Source organism: Puma concolor, chromosome D2 (assembly GCF_028749965.1).
Source record: "Puma concolor isolate L17-30 chromosome D2, mPumCon1.1.hap2, whole genome shotgun sequence".
Classification (NCBI taxonomy): Eukaryota; Metazoa; Chordata; class Mammalia; order Carnivora; family Felidae; genus Puma; species Puma concolor.
In genome coordinates, this window is record NC_141677.1 from 76,591,515 (window position 1) to 76,609,706 (window position 18,192).

General features: G+C 44.3%; 1 protein-coding gene and 1 long non-coding RNA gene across 2 annotated transcripts; one reads left to right on the plus strand and one right to left on the minus strand.

The window, feature by feature from the left end:
• Positions 1-1,314: 1,314 nt before the first annotated feature.
• PRDX3 (peroxiredoxin 3) lies at positions 1,315-11,307 on the minus strand. Its single transcript, XM_025918391.2, has 7 exons — positions 11,205-11,307; positions 9,472-9,607; positions 7,064-7,205; positions 5,775-5,910; positions 4,857-4,960; positions 2,459-2,624; positions 1,315-2,122 (listed from the first exon to the last, which is right to left on the minus strand). The coding sequence occupies exons 1-7, from the start codon at positions 11,238-11,240 to the stop codon at positions 2,069-2,071; spliced, it is 774 nt and encodes a 257-aa protein (XP_025774176.1). The 5' UTR covers positions 11,241-11,307; the 3' UTR covers positions 1,315-2,068.
• LOC112854840 (uncharacterized) lies at positions 10,628-17,585 on the plus strand. Its single transcript, XR_015241881.1, has 4 exons — positions 10,628-10,836; positions 11,410-11,536; positions 15,861-15,936; positions 17,063-17,585. It is a non-coding gene; the product is annotated as an uncharacterized LOC112854840 (long non-coding RNA).
• The last annotated feature ends 607 nt before the right edge of the window (positions 17,586-18,192 follow it).

Here is an 18,192-nt window from a genome sequence, read left to right on the forward strand (position 1 = left end):
TTGGGTTGAAGACCATAAGTTACTTAGTTGGATGGCATTAGTGAAATCAACATAAATGGGTCTATTTAGTCATCTGTAAAAAGAGGACAGTAATCGTACCCATTTTAAGGTTTTGTTGCCGATCAAATGAGACGAAACATGTAAAAGCCCTAACATGACCCTAGGTCCGTTGGAAAAGCTCAGTTTGGGTCTTTAACAGCCAGCTGGCCTGTTCTGTCCCTTGCCTTGTCTTGCCTTTCCCTCCAGGGACGTGAAAGCTTAAGGTTTTATGCAGGCTGATGTGAATTTGTGCCCCCTTTTGCTCAGCTCACCTGGCTCACTTTTCAATAACCTCAAGAGTTCATCTCCTTTTCCAGGAAGTTCACCCCCATGCCAGTGGCTGGGTAAGCTCCCCCATCCCCAGTGCTCCCCTCACACCCCAGGAATGCATCTACTGCGTATTGTGCCATAGTATTTAGCACACCTGTATGATTTTCTGTTGGCTCTACCCTCAAGTATGTCAAATCCAGCTCAGCTTCTCTTCTCTGGACCCTTATAGTCTAGTCTTAACAAAGGACCAGAGTGATCCTCCTAGAAAAACGCTTGAGGCGACTCTTGTCAGTCAAAACCTTCGAAGAGACCTTCTAAATTCTAAACCTTCTAAATTCTTGGAAGAGAATCCAAAGTCCCCAGTTTACCCATAAGGCACTCTGGGCTCCCCGTGACCATTCTCCTTCTTCACCACTGCAGTCTCACAGCCCCTTCAATTCTTCATCCACTCTACGCCTACTCTTGCCTCAGGCCCTTTTGCACTTGCCAAACCCTTTGCCTAGCACCCTCATTTTCTACATGTTTTATCTCACTTGATCCTCATCAAAACCCTGAGGTATGACAATTATTGCCCTCATTTTACAGATGAGAAAACGGACCTGGACATTGACTTTAAGGCCTTCCTGACGACCCCATCTAGAACATCTCAATTCTCTGCTCTAGCCCCCTACTCTACTTTATTTCCCTTTCAAACATTCTATGTATTTTTATTATATTTATTGGGTTTCCCTCTCTGGAATGTAACTGCATGAAGGAAGGGGGTTGTCTCTTTTTGTTCACCCTTATGCTTCCAAAACAGCACCCAGGATTTACTGATATAATGAATAGATGCTTCCATATCTCTCTTGCCCTAACTTGAGTTCCTTGGGTACAGAGCCAGCATCTTATTCATATTTGGGGGCCCTGAGCTAAATGCTCCATAAATGTTTGCTGTTCTAATCAGTAGGAGACCTAGAGCCTCACAACATAAGCCGAACCAACAATTAATGGTGTTGAGCATGCAAATATTTTAAAATATGTTTATTATGTACTTTACATTGAGCACTTCAGAAAAGAAAATAATTACAATGATTTCAAAATGCAATTACTGGATTCAATAAATATGCTTTATAATTACGCCCAATCAATATCTACAATATTTGTGGACACTATGTCAGCTAGCAAATAAGTAAAATAACTATTTTAATCTCAGGGAAGAGAAACATGCATGATCGCTTAAGTCATTTGTCACTGTGTTTTTTTAAAAACATGATTCACATTTGTTTCAAGTACATATACGTCCACTGCAAGAGTTAAAGCAGACTGCTGACATTAACACCTTCAAACTATGATCTTTGTTGCCTGAAAAGAAAATTCAGTTTAGTACAAACAAATCCAAGAAGAAAATTTCAGGACCCTCGATCAGAAGCTTTGGGGACTCGTTTGACTTCTCTGCTGCACAGAAAAGTTCGAGTAAGGCTGAGAAAGAAGAGTGTTTGCTCTTCCCATTGAAGACACAATCGAAGGAATAGATGAACCAGCAAATTCTATAAACTAGCCACCAAGAAGTTACCAATAAAGGACGCTTTGTATGTGTGAGTACATTTAAAAAAGCCTTAGCCAATGTTACAAAAAGAAAACACTCAGAGTATTATTTATGAATGCAAACATAATTGGTTTTTTGTCTTCTAGAAATCATCATCTTTGAAATGCTAATAGGTGAGTCCAAATGTGGTTCTTTCTGATGGGAGAAGCTGCAGGTACGCAGGGGATGGATGACCTACTGATTTACCTTCTCAAAGTACTCTTTGGAAGCAGCTGGATGTGGCTTGATCTGAAAGTACAAAAACATTTAATCAGGTAACTGCCTTCAAGATAACAGTCTCAAAAGTGAGTTGAAAGCTCAGTTTTTAACCCAAAGTTCTTTTACTTCTTAAAGTGTGGTCTGTTTCCTTTAAAATGCATGGATGAACATTGTTTTAACAGCCTGCCTGATCCCTGATCCCACCCCAACCCCCACCCCACGGCAGCCTCACCCATTTGCACACTATCTGCACCCTGGCACCAAGGGTGGGTTCTTTTGTGGGTGCTCCAGGCCAGCATCTCTTGAGGCAATAAGGACCTGGGATCCTTATGCTGGGACCTCATTGCTTTTGGAAAAGAAACCTACTGTAGGAGAATCCGGGGTCCAGTTTGCTGGGCAGACTTCTCCATGGGTTTCCACAAACTGGAATGCCTTCACCAAACGGAGGGTCTCTTCCACACTTCGGCCCACGGGGAGATCATTGACACTCAAATGCTTGATGACTCCATTGGGGTCAATTATGAAGAGACCTCTGCATCAGAATTTGTGCTCATTAGTATTTCGGCAGAATGTTCTAGAGAGAACTAGAAAGTCTAACTTCTACCCACTTTTGTCTTTAATTCTCATCAATAAAGCATTTATTAAATTCAATCATATGCTTAAACATGGTGTTTTCATTGTTATATAAAAAGCTGATCATTTCCTATTGATGAGATGCCTTAACAAAGGTGTGACTGGACCAGGACAACATGGAAAGCAGGTAGTCACCTTTGCAAATGTGACTGGACTGTCACACAGAGTCTAAAAGTCATGGAGAGCAAAGACTTCTTTCACTTATTAGTGATATTTAGCAGGTGTTCTTTGAGCTGCCGTATCAAACCTTGGCAAGAAACCATAGGCAAAGGGGAAAGACAGAGATGTATTTTTTTTTTTAATTTTTTTACCGTTTATTTATTTTTGAGACAGAGAGAGACAGAGCATGAACGGGGGAGGGTCAGAGAGAGAGGGAGACACAGAATCTGAAACAGGCTCCAGGCTCTGAGCTGTCAGCACAGAGCCCGACGCGGGGCTCGAACTCACGAACTGCGAGATCGTGACCTGAGCCAAAGTCGGACGCTTAACCGACTGAGCCACCCAGGCGCCCCAAGACAGAGATGTATTTTATCTATATTCAGTAAATACTTATGAAATGAGTGAATTCTTGGGGAAATGGTGGAAAATCCCAGGGGAAATCTTTGCAGGAAGAAGTTAATGGCCTTAAGTAAGGCCTCAGGGCAGAAATCTAAAGGAAAAACCAAAGTCTGTGTTCATCTTCTGTACAAGTGTTGGTGTTACTATGACATATGCAGATATGTTTAAACCACAGGTTTTAACAGCCCATCTTAAAAGGGTGTGGCATTCCAAGTGTTAATCGTTCAGGGAAGAAGCAAGTAAGAGAAAACAGCAAGGTAAAATGGTGCTTCTTCCTCCCTGGGCCCGGCTCTTGGGGGTCTGGGCTTTGAGGCTTTCAGCGGTCCTGGCTCACGCTCAAGAGAGAGGAGCGAAGCTGGAGTCCATGGTGCAGGTGCAGAGCAGAGACGGAGCAGGGCCCACAGACTCCAGAAAGAAAGCCTCATCTTACAAACCAGACTCGGTTACCCTCCCTTGTCAATCCTAATGGTGAAACTAGCAGGGAAGTAACGGCAACACCAGCAAGACCCGACAGGGAAGGGGATCCTGGGAGGAAAAAGCCAGCACTCTTTTTCTCCTTCCCTAGCCAACTTTGCCAAAGCCAGGCTTTAGTTTATTAAAGAAAGACAGACTCTGCCTGGAGTAAAAAAGGCCCAAGCTCCAAGGTGGAGAACTAAAATCCCAGGGATAACCCAAAAGGAAAGTGGGCCAGAGAAGAGTGAGGTACCAAGACAGAGCAGGTGAGTAGGTTCCAACCAGCCCCAGCAAAACTGCAAGGTGCATCCCAGTGAGGTCCTCATCGGCTTCCTGGAGGTGAAGTTCTGCCCAACCCTCCTTCACTCAGTGGTCATCAAGATGCCATTTAAGGCCCAAGTGCTTATTCTCTGCCCACCCCCTCCTCCGGCAGGAAGCCTGCATTCCTGCATATAGGACTGTTAGAGAAGGAAAGCTTCAACACTCAAAGGAATGAAGCTCTAACTACCGAAAGCATGAGGACAGAAATGACATTCTGGGACAAAGGTCTTCACAGCTACCAGAACCTGTGCTGTAAACTTTGGCTGCCTCCCCTCATTTAGCCCTCCCAACCAACCTGGGAGGTACATTTTCAGTTCAGTGACAGAAAAGTGGGACTCAGAGAGGTTACATTAACTTTCCCAAAGTCCTACAGCTGTTAAACAAACAGCTGAGTTAAAAAACAAAATTCAAACTCTGGTCTGACTCGGGCTTGAATAAGATCTCACCCACGCCAGCTTCCTGACTCCTACGGGCTGCTGGTCTCCCCTTCCCCAAACACGCCAGGAGTGCACCCCCTACCCCCCACCATGAAAGCGGCTCCCAGGTGGTTAGGGCAAGTGCAGCAGTGTGACCATCAACAGTCAGGGTGCTGCAGGGGGCGGGTCTGTCACAGCCATTCTGAAAGCCTCTGCCAACCCTCGCAGCAGGCACTCACTGGCGCTACTAAAGCTAAGTAAAGGTGAATGAAGGCTTTCTGGTCTTTAAAGCGCTTTACCGAGGTCTCTACAAATCCCCTAAGAAGTGAGATGATGCTAAACACGAAAAACAAAGTTTAAGTTCATAAGGAACAGGATCTTACCTTAGAGCAATACCAGGGCCTTCTAACAGCACGCCGTAGTCTCGGGAAATCTGTTTCGTCAAGTCTGACAAGAGTGCGATGTTCATGTGGCCCAGACCGCCATTCTAACAAAAATGCAAACGCGACGGGCTGTTACACTGTCTCAGCCAGGTAACATGATGTCTGAGGCCAACAAGAATGGCAGCAGGCAGCGGGACTGGGCACCGACAGCAGGCCGAGTGCTGCTCTAAGCTCTTTCTGTTAACTCACTTCCTCCTCCCAACCATCCTGGAGTAGATACCATGATAATCACCTTTTTACAGGTGAGGAAACTGGACGCACACAAAGGTTAGGTAACTTGTTCCAGGTCACAGCTAGAAAGGGACAGGGGCAGGATTTAAACCCAGCTAATACTGTAAAACTTTCTTGTCCTGATTCTTGAAGTATTCTCTTACTTGAAGATTAATTTCTATAGCATAAAAATGGAAGAGTAATAAAGACTTTGAATAATTTGGTATTGATAGGCTGGGAACACAGCTAGAAATTTTGATTCTCCCAAGCAGCTTTTCAGGCAGGAACAATGATCATGCAAAAGAGTGAAATTATTAACCGCCGTCCCACAAGCCAGGCCGGGTATGTGGGATGTATAAGGTACAGGTCAGAGAGGAGGCAGCCATGCCCAGCTGGTTCTGCCCCACTCTGCTGAGACTGGTCTCTGTTACTGTTTGTACCCTGGAAAACACACAAGTGGTGGGCAGTAAATCCAGGCAATTTGGAGGGAGATATGGCCAGAGTTTAACAGAATTTGCCAGGAGTTCAGGACCTATGAACGCCTATTTCAGACTAATCATGCTCTAACAACTTCTAGGCTAGTCTTTCATGGGATCTTTCCAGTTTTTAGGAAGCTAACTGCAAAGGTAGGGTAACTGAGGTCTATACCTTCCTTGGTGTGTTTATCCAGGCAAGATGGGTGAAGTGGGAATCCACCGAAACTGCAACAACTTCACAGTTCACATCGTGAAACTCATTGGCTTTGTCGCTAAAAGCAACAATTTCGGTAGGACACACAAAGGTGCTAGAAAAAAAGGGAAGCAATTCCCATCAGAGAATTTAAAAACAAGGATTTAGAATTTAAACGATACGTAGTCTAAAGACTAGCCACTTGCTTATAGGTGAAAAAAGCAAAAATGGTTAACCACCCTCAATAGACTTCCCTTTCTATTGAAGAATCATATCACAAGGGATGCCTGGGTGGCTCAGTCAGTCAAGGAGCTGACTTTGGTTCAGGTTATGATGTCATGGTTCGTGAGTTCGAACCGCGTGAGCACGCGCTCACTCTCTCAAACATAAAAAAAACCTCATATCAAAAAATGGGGGTGGGCAGGGGAAAAGAGGCATATTCTAAGAATAAAGAAAAAATAAATAACTTTATTTATTTTTAATTTTTTTTTTTTTCAACATTTATTTATTTTTGGGACAGAGAGAGACAGAGCATGAACGGGGGAGGGGCAGAGAGAGAGGGAGACACAGAATCGGAAACAGGCTCCAGGCTCTGAGCCATCAGCCCAGAGCCCGACGCGGGGCTCGAACTCCCGGACCGCGAGATCGTGACCTGGCTGAAGTCGGACGCTTAACCGACTGCGCCACCCAGGCGCCCCTTAATTTTTTTTTTTAACCTTTATTTATTTTTGAGACAGAGAGAGACAGAACATAAATGGGGGAGGGTCAGAGAGAGGGAGACACAGAATCCGAAACAGGCTCCAGGCTCTGAGCTGTCAGCACAGAGCCCGACGCGGGGCTCAAACTCACGGACTGCGAGATCATGACCTGAGTCGAAGTCGGACACTTAACCGACTGAGCCACCCAGGCGCCCCCCAAAATAAATAACTTTATGAGAAAACTCATTTTATTACTATCTTTACTTTTCTCATTTTCCTCCAGGCCAATGAAAGCTTCCTTACAGACAGACTGGCTTACAGAAACCACTGCTCTGGAGTACAGAAAACAGCCATATCAAAACCCAACCCCCTAAGAATGCCACCTCATCCTCTACAGGTATCAGATCAGCTGCAGCTGCAAGCTGTACTCAGCAAGGCCACTGGCGATAAACAACCCGAAGAACCCTTCCCTTGACCAGAAGAGCAACCAGAGATAGGAAATGTCAGGGGGAAGCAGAGACCTTTGCTTGCTCTCAGAATGACATCAAGCATCACAGAAATTATACTTACAAGTCCAAAGGATAGAAGAAAAGCACCAAATATTTCCCCTTAAAGTCATCAAGGCTTAGGTCTTTGAACTCTCCGTTGACAACGGCAGTGCCCTTAAAATAGGGTGCGTGCTGGGTGACGGCAGGAGCATGGTACGAAGAACCTGAAGGAAGCCCACACGCACATACAGTTCATCATCTGCTTATTCACGCACCTACTTGACTTTATGCAAATCTCTCACAGTAATTAATTAGTAGTATATAAATTAAAAGGTTCAGTTCAACTGTACATCTTAGGGAATTTCCCCCCCACCTTCTGTAGTCTAGACTGTATACAAATTCAATTCAAAGTACTATGGGAACTAAAAAGATGAACAAGATGACGCCAGAGATGGTGGGGATGGCATTAAGACAGAACTGAGGAAGACATGAGCCCGGACATGGATTCTAAATATGGTTTAGATTTTGCCAAGGCCACGTGGGACAGGGCAAATGGCATGGAGGAGGGAACTGGGCAAGTGTGGGGAACAGCCCGTGGCACAGTTTGATTAGAACAGAGAGAGCAGGAACGCCTGGGTGGCTTAGTCGGTTAAGCATCCGACTTTAGCTCAGGTCATGATCTTGTGGTTCGTGGGTTCGAGCCCCACACCGGGCTCTGTACGGACAGCTCAGAGCCTGGAGCCTGTTTTGCATTCTGTCTCCCTCTCTCTGCCCCTCCCCGGTTCGTGTGTGCGTTCTCTCTCTTAAAAATAAAAAACATTAAACAAACAAACAAAAAAAGAACAGAGAGAGCAGGTGTGTGGAAGGAAGTGTGAGAGACAAAGGAAGAATGACTGAAAGCCAGGCTGTGACAGCCCTGAAATATCAGGCTAGAGTTTGTTCTTAAAAAAAAAAAAAAAAAAAAAAAAAAAAGACAGAGTCCTCACTGGAGCTTTCAAGCAGGAGGTTTACACGCAGGAGATGGAAGATGAGTCAACTCTTCTTGGGAGGGTTAGTCTGGCAGGGGAGGGTAAGGGGAGCAGGAGGAAGGGAGACTGATGGTAGGAGGGCGTTGCAGTTATCTAAATGAGAGGTATGGACAGGAGGGGTGTGCCTGAGAGGACAGGAAGGAAGGAAAGGGTACGAGAGATGTGTCAGAACTAGAGAGGACTTGCTTCCACTGGCAACTTGCCACAAAGTGTCAAAATACCCAGGCTTCAGAAACGGTGGGGGCCGCTGGAGTGGGTCTGGGACAGGGGACAAGGAAAGTTTTACATGCGGGGCATCAAATTACTAGAAATTTTTTCTAAAGCTCCAGGGTAGTAAAATTAGCAAAGGCTTTGCTGAAGTATATTTCTCAAGCGATTACATGTTGCACGTACTTTTTACAAGGTGGGAAAAATTTAAGGAGGTATTTTCAAATATCACTCATTCTGTGAGGCTCATCTTAGCAAAACCCACATTCTAGAAAATGGGAGTGTAAATCTCAAGAAATAGCCTTGTTTTACTCAGGTCCTGGAGGAGTCCATGCTCTCATGTGGCCAGCTAGAACTAGCACACAGGTCTGAATCCAAAAGCCTTGGTTCCGACAGGCTGTTGGCCACTTCCGGTTACCTCACATCCCTTCATACACAGCAAGGCCCAGAGGTATCTGAGTACCACCTCGCTCCCTCCATGTTCCTCAACACAGAGGATTAAAACCTCTGATGACCAAAATGGTAATGTGACACAAGGGCTGTCTGCCTCAGCAATTCTCAATTTTGACTGGACATCACAATTACCTGGAGAGCTTTTAAAATATACTGATAAGGGGATTAAAAGGTAGGAACTTCCAGTTACAAACGGACAGACAGGGGTGGAGTGCCATGCACAGCACAGTGAAGACAGTTAATAATACTGTAACAACTTTGTAACAACTTTGTACGGTGACAGCCCGTAGCTAGGTTTATCATGGTGATCACCACCTAATGTATATAAATCTTGAATCACTATGTTGTACACCTGAAACTAATAATATTGTCATATCAACTACATTTCCATTAAAAAAAAAATGATGTCCCAGTCCCACACCTCAGAGATTGACTTAATTTGTCTGTAGTGGGACTGGGGCAGTGGTATGTTTTCAAAATCTTCCCGGGGCGCCTGGGTAGCTCAGTCAGTTAAGCATCTGACCTCGGCTCAGGTCGTGATCTCACACTCCGTGAGTTCGAGCCCCGCATTGAGCTCTGTGCTGACAGCTCAGAGCCTGGAGCCTGCTTCAGATTCTGTGTCTCCCTCTCTCTGACCCTCCCCCATTCGCTGTCTTTCTCTGTCTCAAAAATAAATAAACATTAAAAAAAAAAAAAAAATCTTCCCAAGTGAGCCCAACGCATAGACAGGGTTCAGAACCCTTGTCCTGAGATGAGGATTCCTGTTTTCATTCTAGGGTCAACCCAAGGCATTAACACTTACTGGTGCTAAAAGCCAATTTTGCTTGAGCAGAACCAGACCACAATACGTTTGTCAAGCATGTTCTTCGGGAAGCAGCAGGTCGAAGGGCTGAAGAGGCAGAGATACCCCAAGGAATAGCACTCACATGTCGGGCAACCTGGAAAGAGAAACACTTTATATTAGGAAGTAGCCCCAGAACGGTAGCTGAAGGCTGGCCCTGCTGAAAGGGCATCAGGCCATTGGTGGGCTCAGCTATCCTTGTTCCTGTGAACCAAATATCAAACCCAAAACTCTAAGAGCATAGATTGAATCTCCATTTTCTTTTTTTTTTTTTTTTGAGAGAGCGAGAATGAGCAGGGGAGGGGCAGACAGAGAGAGAGAGAGAGAGAGAGAGAGAGAGAGAAAATCCCAAGCAGGCTCCACACCATCACGGCAGAGCCCAATGTGGGGCTGGAACTCAGGAACTGTGAGATCACGACCTGAGCTAAAACCAAGAGTCGGACACTTAACCAACTGAGCCACCCAGGCACCCCTGAATCTTCATGTTCCTAACATTCTCTTCTGCCTCCTTCTCCTTCAAGACTGCAAGAGGAGAACGGGGAGATGTTGGTAAAAGGGTACAAGGTTGCAGTTATGCAAAATGAATAAGTCTAGAGATCTAATGTAGAGGAGTATGATGACTATACTTAATAATACTATATTGAACCCTGGGAATTTGCTAAGAGAATAGATTTCAGGCACACTCATCACACACAAAAAAGGGAATTATGTGAAGGGATATGTTAGTTTGACGGTCGTAATCATTTCATTATGTATATCGAATCATCACGTTGTACATCTTATATAGATATAACTTTTATTTTAAAAGTATGTAAATAATTTGTTTAAAATCTTGCAAGGCAGAGGGGAATTATAAGACCGTAAAGATGCCATGCTCTTAAGAACAACACAGAGGGTCCAAAAACCAAGAGGACTTGGCCATGCTCTGTGTATTTAAGTCCTTTACCAGCACGATCTGCTAAGCAATTTCTACCGCGTCAAGGTTTTCCCAGAAAAGACAAGGCCTCACAGATAAGCAAACAAGGAGAGCAAAGTTCAGGCTCCGGCAAAGTGTGTACAGGGCTCAAGGGAATTGTGTGCTCAACTACAGTGTCTAGCATGACTCAGGAAGAAGGAGCCTGCGTTGAACCCCGCCAGGAGAAAGGGGAGGGTGGGTACCAAGAGGAAACTAGGCTTTGCCTGAGAAGCGTGGGGACAGACCTGGGGTGGGAGAAGGCAAGTGCCTTTTGCACTTTAGCACTTGGTACTTTACCACTTTGGTTTCCATCCAGCATCGAGTGGATGCTCACAGAAACGCCCTGATGTAGGCCATCACTCTATCTTAAGGTAAGGAAGGGTAGCAAACTGAGGTTCGGAAAGTCAGTCCAAGGTCACAGAGTAGGCTACAGAACAGGGAACAGAGCCCAGGTCGCCTGCCTCCGGGACCAGGTGCTCAGGTGGAAAAAGGCCTGGGGACCCGCGACTCCTGGGTGAGGAGGGATTAGAAGAGGGGACAGCTAGGAGGAGGCGGGGGGAGGATGATTCTGCGCAGGCACATTCCCTAGAGGAGAGGCCTCTGGGGTCCGTTACCCGCTGGTGCCCTCCAAGAAGGGCGAGAGGCCCCCAGACGGCAGAGAGCAGGATCCTGCTTGGGAACTACGATGTCGGTGCCACTGCAGTGTCTCCGCGCCTGTCCCCTGTCTGCAGCCACTCACCGAGGCCCGGAGAAACCTTCCCACCGCGGCCGCCATCTCCAGTGCGCGCGGGACTCGCGAAGCCGACTGGGAAGCGGAGGAGGCGGGGCATGTGGGGGCGGGACCTCGGCGGCGGGGCGGGGCCTGGGCCGGAGCCGGGGCGGAGAGAAGTCCTCGTGGCCTTTTGATTCCTCGCGTCGACTTACCTTCTGCTTCCCCGCGTTAGCTTACGTGTTGGGCGCCTCAGCCCTAGTTATGAGAAGATTCCCGTTGTGGCTTCTGAGTAGCCGAATGCTGGGGAAAGCAACACTTGGTCTCTAATTGTCGCCCCAACCCAAAAAGGACTAATCCAGGTGGGGAACTAGATATTTAGTTTCATATTTCTACGGATTTTTGTTGTTAACCTTTGTGGATGACTGTTTCTACCGGTTCTGCAAAAGGTTCTCATATCTGTTTAGGCATCAAGTAGAGCCTTCTGACTTCTGCATGAAATGAAGTAATTTCAATGCGATTTTTGTCCATGAATAAGCCAAGCTGGTCAGACACATCAAGTTTTTGGTATTTGAAGACCTTTATAATGGTGTATGGACTTCATTTTGGCCTCTCTTCCGCAAATTAGAGTTGGAACAAATTTAAAATTTGTCTTCTGTCGATTAGTAAAGCCAAGTGCTCAGTGGTGAGCCTGGTACTTTGAAGTAAGCTCATCAAATGCAGATAAAAATCACACGGAGGCCTTCTGGTAAATAAATGCACACTCTAAGTGGGTATTTTCCAAACAGGAGTCATTCCACTACCAACTTCGTTTCTGGAAGCTGCATATCATCTGAATATTGTTTACTATTTTCTTTAAGTTGACTCACTTTTGAAAAAATTAAGTGAATTTATTATTATTATTTTAAGTAGGCTTCACGCCAAGCACAGAGCCCAACACGGGGCTTGACAGTGTGATCAGGACCTGAGCTGAGGTCAAGAGTCAGATGCTTAACCAGCTGAGGCCACCCAGCGACCCCTTAAATGAATTTATTTGAAAGAAAATGCTAAATAACTAAAATGAGAAACCTTTTATCACTTGCAATAAGTAGAAAGTAATTAAAACAAATACATTAAAACAAAATGTTATTAAGTATCAAGTAGATACAGTTGCCTGCTGAGAGTCTGAGACTTTTTATAAAAACAGACAGAGAGGTAGCTAGCAACATGGCATCACATGGGATTCTCTTTATGTAATCAGAAGGACTGAAAGAGCGTTAAACGGGCAATAATTTTCTCACTTTGGAGCCTGATGTTATTTGTTTTGCTCCTCACATAGATCCTTTTATGCAACACTAGTACAGCGGTGGGTACTAGCCCCATGCTTTGGAAAGGATTATCTTAGAAGCAAGAGATGAGAATCAAAAATGGTCTGACCATTTTGGAAAATTCTGTGTCCGTATGAGTAAAGCTGAATATATGACTCAAATAATTTCAGTCCTAGGCATATGCCCAAAAGATGTGTGAGCATCAGTTTATGAAAACAGGCTAGAATGTTCACAGCAACATATTATATGGCACAGAGCTAAAACTACTCACGTGCCCATCACCCACAGAACGGATAAGTAGATTGCGATATTATTAATACCGTACAACGAGAATGAATGTACCGCGATGACATGCAACAGAGTGCAAGAGTCTCACAAATGTGATACTGAGTGAAAGAAGCCAGATGTAAAAACATTGATAATCTGTGGTGCCCTTTACATGAAGTTCAAAAACAGGAAAACCTAACGTATAGCGTTTGAAGGCAGAATGGTGGTACCTTGAGAAAGAGAGAATTGGGGGCAGGTAATGAGAAGACAAGAATGGGGTGTGAATAATATATTGTGTGTTGACCCAGCTTAAAGTTAATAGTTGTATTTACTTTGTGAGCATTCATGAAGCTCTACACTTGGGCACTTTTAAATGTTATACTCCAATTAAACATATATATATATATATATATATATATATATATATATATATATTATATATTAAAAAACATATGTAAATATAATATAAGCAAATATATATATGCTTATATATATTTGTAGCCCCTTGCTTTATATATATATAAATTTATATATATATGTTTATATATAAACATATATATATAAATTTATATATATATAAATATAAAGCAAGGGGCTACACATTTCTCAACAATTTCCCCTTATTTTAAAAAAATGTTTATTTATTTATTTTGAGAGAGAGATGGAGTGAGCAGGGGAGGGGCAGAGAGAGAGGGAGAGAGAATCCCAAGCAAGCTCTGCACTGTCAGCACAGAGCCCAATGTGGGGCTCGAACCCACGAACCATGAGATCATGACCTGAGCCGAAACCAAATCAGACACTTAACTGACTGAGCCACCCAGGCACCCCAAGTATTTCCCCTTAGTACCTGCCTGCTTTTTAATTGCTGCTCATAATGTGTTTATGAACAGATGTTTGAAAAGGAAAGGGGTCAAACTATTGGAACTCAAAATCGTACTGTAGTCTTTAGGAATATTATTAATCCCATACAAAGGAATGAAGGATTGATACCTACTGTAAGAGGGATGAGCTCAAAAAAAGCATTATGCTGAGTGAAAGAAGCCGGACCCAAAAGGCCAGATGTATGATTCCTTTCATATGAAATATGTAAAACAAGTAAATCCATAGAAACTGAAAGCAAATTGGCAATTGCCAAGTGCTGGGAGGAGGAGGAGGCAAGGGGACTGACTGCTTAATGGGTACGGGGTTTTCTTTTGGGGTGACGGAAATATTTTGGAACTACATAGAAGTGGTGATTGCACAATGTAGTGAATGTTCTCAATATCACTGTACACTTTAAAGTGGTTAATTCTATGTCATGTGAATTTTACATCAATTTATGAGTTTTTCTTAGGTATGTATTTATTTATTTAGAGTGTGACCTTGCGAGTTGGGGAGGGGGGCAGAGAGAGAGAGAGAATCCCAAGCAGGCTCTGCACTGTCAGCACAGAGCCTGACATGGGGCTCGAACCCGCAAACTGTGAGACCATGACCTGAGCCGAAGTCGGACAGAAGCTTAACAGACTGAGCCACCCAGGCACCCCTACCCCAATTTTAAAAAAAGAAGAAGAAATAGAAACTAACAACAAATACAAAAATGATGCTGTGGTCTAGCCCTGTGATTTTGTAGACACTGTAAAAACAGGCTCCATAGCTCAAGGGTTAGAGCACTGGTCTTGTAGACACAAAAACAGACTTTTAGAGATGGAGAGACCTTCCCAATGTCACGCAGCTGCTTGGAAGCAGAGGACTAGAACCCAGAACATCGTCACACCTGGCCAGCCAGTATGTGAGCTGGCAAAGGTGAGGGGGAGGAGGCAAAGAAAAGGCAAGGGGTCGCATTCTCTTTCCATGTTCCTTAGACCCATAGTCCTTTACTGTCCACCTCTCCTTTTCTCCAGCATTTGCAAGGGTGCCTCTCTCTCCTATTTTATGCACATCTAAGTTTCCACACATAGGCAGTTTGGTTCATAACTAAACTTCACTGTGATGAACCACAAAGCAGAACGGAGTTCCCTCATGATTAGGCGTATTTATCTTGGTTTCAGTTTTAAAATTTTGAAGTTTTAGTTAGTACTGTCTCTTTGGGTGGGGCCTGTTTACGCTTAAAGATATCATTACCTTCTGTCCATTTCACCCATCCTCCTCCTGCTGCCATTCATCTGAGTGTGGTTCCTGCATTCTCCCTGCCCCAAGGCCGTTTTAGCGTTTGGAATAATGCATTTCCTTTCCTACTTAGGTCCCAGGTAGAGCCTTCTGTGTTGGATGACTTTGCATCAATTAGCCATGTGATTTTAGGGCGCCTGCATGGCTCAGTTGGTTAAGCGTCCGACGGGTCAGGTCATGATCTCACGGTTCATCCGTTCGAGCCCTGCGTTGGGCTCTGTGCTGACAGCTGGGAGCCTGCAGTCTGCTTCAGATTGTGTTTTCCTTTCTCTCTGCCCCTTCCCAGTTCACACACACACTCTCTCTCAAAATTAAACATAAAAAAAAAAAAAAAAAACCACCAAATCCAAGATCCATCATACTAAGGGGCATGACAGGGGCATGTTCAGAATGTACAGCTGGGGTTCAGACACCAGTTCTGGCATTTAGTGCTTAACTCTCTTGTAGAAGTTACTTAACTCCCTGAATGTTCTTCCATCTGTAAAATGGGAGTGATATTAATACCTCCCCCAAGGATTGTTGTGAGGAATAAGTGAGTTAAATTTTAAAGCACTTAGCACAGTCATCAGGTACAGAGTGAGCGCTAGAAGTGTTTGTTACATTAAATAAAAGGAATCCAGGCAAAGTGCTATGGGAGTTTAGAGAAAGAGAGCTCAAGAAGGGTCTCACAGAGGAAACAAGTGTTATTAGAATAGATAGATTCTGTCCTTGAGGGAGGAATGGGAGAAGATGAAGGGAAAGATGGCACATAGGGGCACCTGGGTGGCTCAGTCACTAAACATCTGACTTTGGCTCAGGTCATGATCTCACGGTTGGTGAGTTCAAGTCCTATGTCGGGTGAGCTCAAGCCCGGCTTCAGGTGAGCCCTGCTGCTCTCTCTCTCTCTCTCTCTCTATCTCTCTGCCCCTCCTGGTATTCTCTCTCTCTGACCCCTCACTTATTTGTGCTCTCTCTCTCTCAACAAAAGAAGAAGAAGAAGAAGAAGAAGAAGAAGAAGAAGAAGAAGAAGAAGAAGAAGAAGAAGAAGAAGGCCTACAGAATTGGTGACCTTTGTCTCCTTGTTTTTCTATCAGTGTCAGCCAACATTTATTGAGAACTTATAGGGCCAAGATCTGGCTGAAAACAGTAGCTTCTATGGTCTCCACACAACCTGTGAGATTGGTACTGTTTTTAATTCACCATCCCCATTTCATTAGGTGAGGATACTGAAGCTTAGGGAGGTTTAGTAATTTGCCCAAATTCTCACAAGTGGAAAGGGAAGGAGCCAGGATTTTTGGAGCCAGTCCCCAAAAACGGACTGCAGAAACCCTTCTTAACCTGATGTTGTCTTCCCTTCTGCCATATTTGTTGAAGCATAAGGTGCTTAATAGGGCTTAATAGGAAATATTTGTAAAAAGGTGGTCTGAATCCGAACCTGGGGGAGTATTGGCCATCTGTCCTTTGGTGAAATGTCCCCAAATACTCTGTTCCTGAGCCTGACAGGGATGCTTTCCTTTATGTGTTCTGTACTCTCTGTTCTTTCGTCTGAGCAATTCTTGTTGATTCTACCCCTGCAATTGATGTTCACCAGTGTGGGGAACTGCCTGGTATTACCCACTCTATTCTCAGCCTTTTCTTTTTTTTTTTTTTTTTTCTCAGCCTTTTTTTCCCCTTTTCTAGGTTCTTCTGCTCCTGTCTTCTGCAGAGCTTGTGAGAGAAAGGCACCCACTTAGATGTGACAACCAAAAATATCTGCCAAATATCCCCTGGGGGACAAAATCATCCCCATTTGAAAACCCATTGCGCTAATGGTTAATGGTTAATGCCACAGGCTCTAGAGCCACCAGGACTTGGGATCAGTCTTCTTTTGTCATTTGTGGTCTTAGAGGGCGGGGTGTATGTCTTGGGCATCAAGCATCCCTTGTGGCTTAACTTTTCTACACCTCAGTTTCTGCATCTGTAGTATGAGAGCAATCACCGAAATCGACCTTAAATCATTAGCTGTGCAGAGAGAGAGAGACAGTGCAGGCAAAATGCTTAGGGGAGTACTTGGCACGGAGTAGGGTTAAACAGATATCAGTTACTGTTTTGCCCACCAGCAGACCTGCAGCATTTTCAAACAGCAGGCACACACTGAATACATTTTGTTTTTCTCAAAGTAATGAAGTTCCTCTCCCTTCTCTCATTCAGGAATGAAGAACGAGGCTTTTGCACAAGCTCTGATCCCCAAATGCCTCAAATTAGGCTCTTCTGGATGTGAGAGGGACATGAAGTCAAGGAAAGGAAGAAGTGAAGTAACGTACCAGCTCACTGCAGCTCAGCGTTCTCTGCCTAACACAGTCCCTGCCCCTGGACTAGGCTGTTACTCAAGAAACCTAGAGTTTTTTATTTTTCCTTTTAACACTAACTCTGAGGAATAAAGGTGACCATCATGGTAAGGCACTTATCAGACCCCCGTCTACCTGAGATGAGTTTTAGCTCTGATTAGAAAGAAATAGTGACCATATCTAGGCTTGATGCAGATTTCTGTTTTTTACCTGTTGGGTATCCAATAGCTTGGTAGAAGTTTGAAAGAAATTCTCTTTGTCAGATGGAAGGCATTAATTTCTACTGTATTAACTTGTGTCTACATTTTGTGTGTGCGTGTGTGTATCTAAATTTGTTATGGTTTTAATACATGGTTTAACTTTCACCTTGTGAAAGTATTGCCTTATAGGTGTCTTTTTGCCTTTTTCCTCAATATAAATCAAGCCAGGACATTTTGTAATTTTTATCTCCATAAATCTCAATCATTCCAAAGTCATTCTTCACACTGGCATTTTAAGCATGCTCAACAAAGCATCACTGTTTCCCTCAACACGAAGCAGAGGCCCAACACAGCAGCCCGATTTTCAAGTCCTTTGGCCATAGGAGAGGAAGTCTCACTGCTTATCACTTCTTTTCCAAACAGGAAGCTGAGGCAGCTGCCTGTGGTTAACGAGCTTTCCTCAAGTTACACAGGGATTCATTGGCTCGGGGACCATTAGAACCAAGAACCCTTCAGTAGACATGCTGGGTCTCCTGGTCTGCTGATCTCTGACTAAAGCCTGATTTCTCTTATCCTAAAGGGAATGAAATACCCTAGAATCTCAGGCCCAGAGGCCCAGAAGGAATTTTATGCAAGAGCCTTCCAATGCTCTATTCAGAACTACAAAGTGAATGGCCTTCAGCTCATCCCAGGCTGCAGCCAGAGACTTCCCCTAAAACAGGAAGCAGAGTCCTCCAAACGTTCATTCCATGCAAATGTAACCGTGACTGGTGTTTAATCACCATATGGGCAC

What these genes read in the sequence shown, in the direction of transcription:
- PRDX3 (XM_025918391.2), bottom strand. Translation starts at nt 11,240, where the DNA reads ATGGCGGCCGCGGTGGGAAGGTTTCTCCGGGCCTCG. An exon ending in GGATAAACACACCAAGGAAG is followed by an intron (nt 4,961 to 5,774) that starts GTATAGACCTCA and finishes CATTTTTGTTAG; the next exon opens with AATGGCGGTCTGGGCCACAT. An exon ending in GGCCCTGGTATTGCTCTAAG is followed by an intron (nt 2,625 to 4,856) that starts GTAAGATCCTGT and finishes ATTCTGATGCAG; the next exon opens with AGGTCTCTTCATAATTGACC.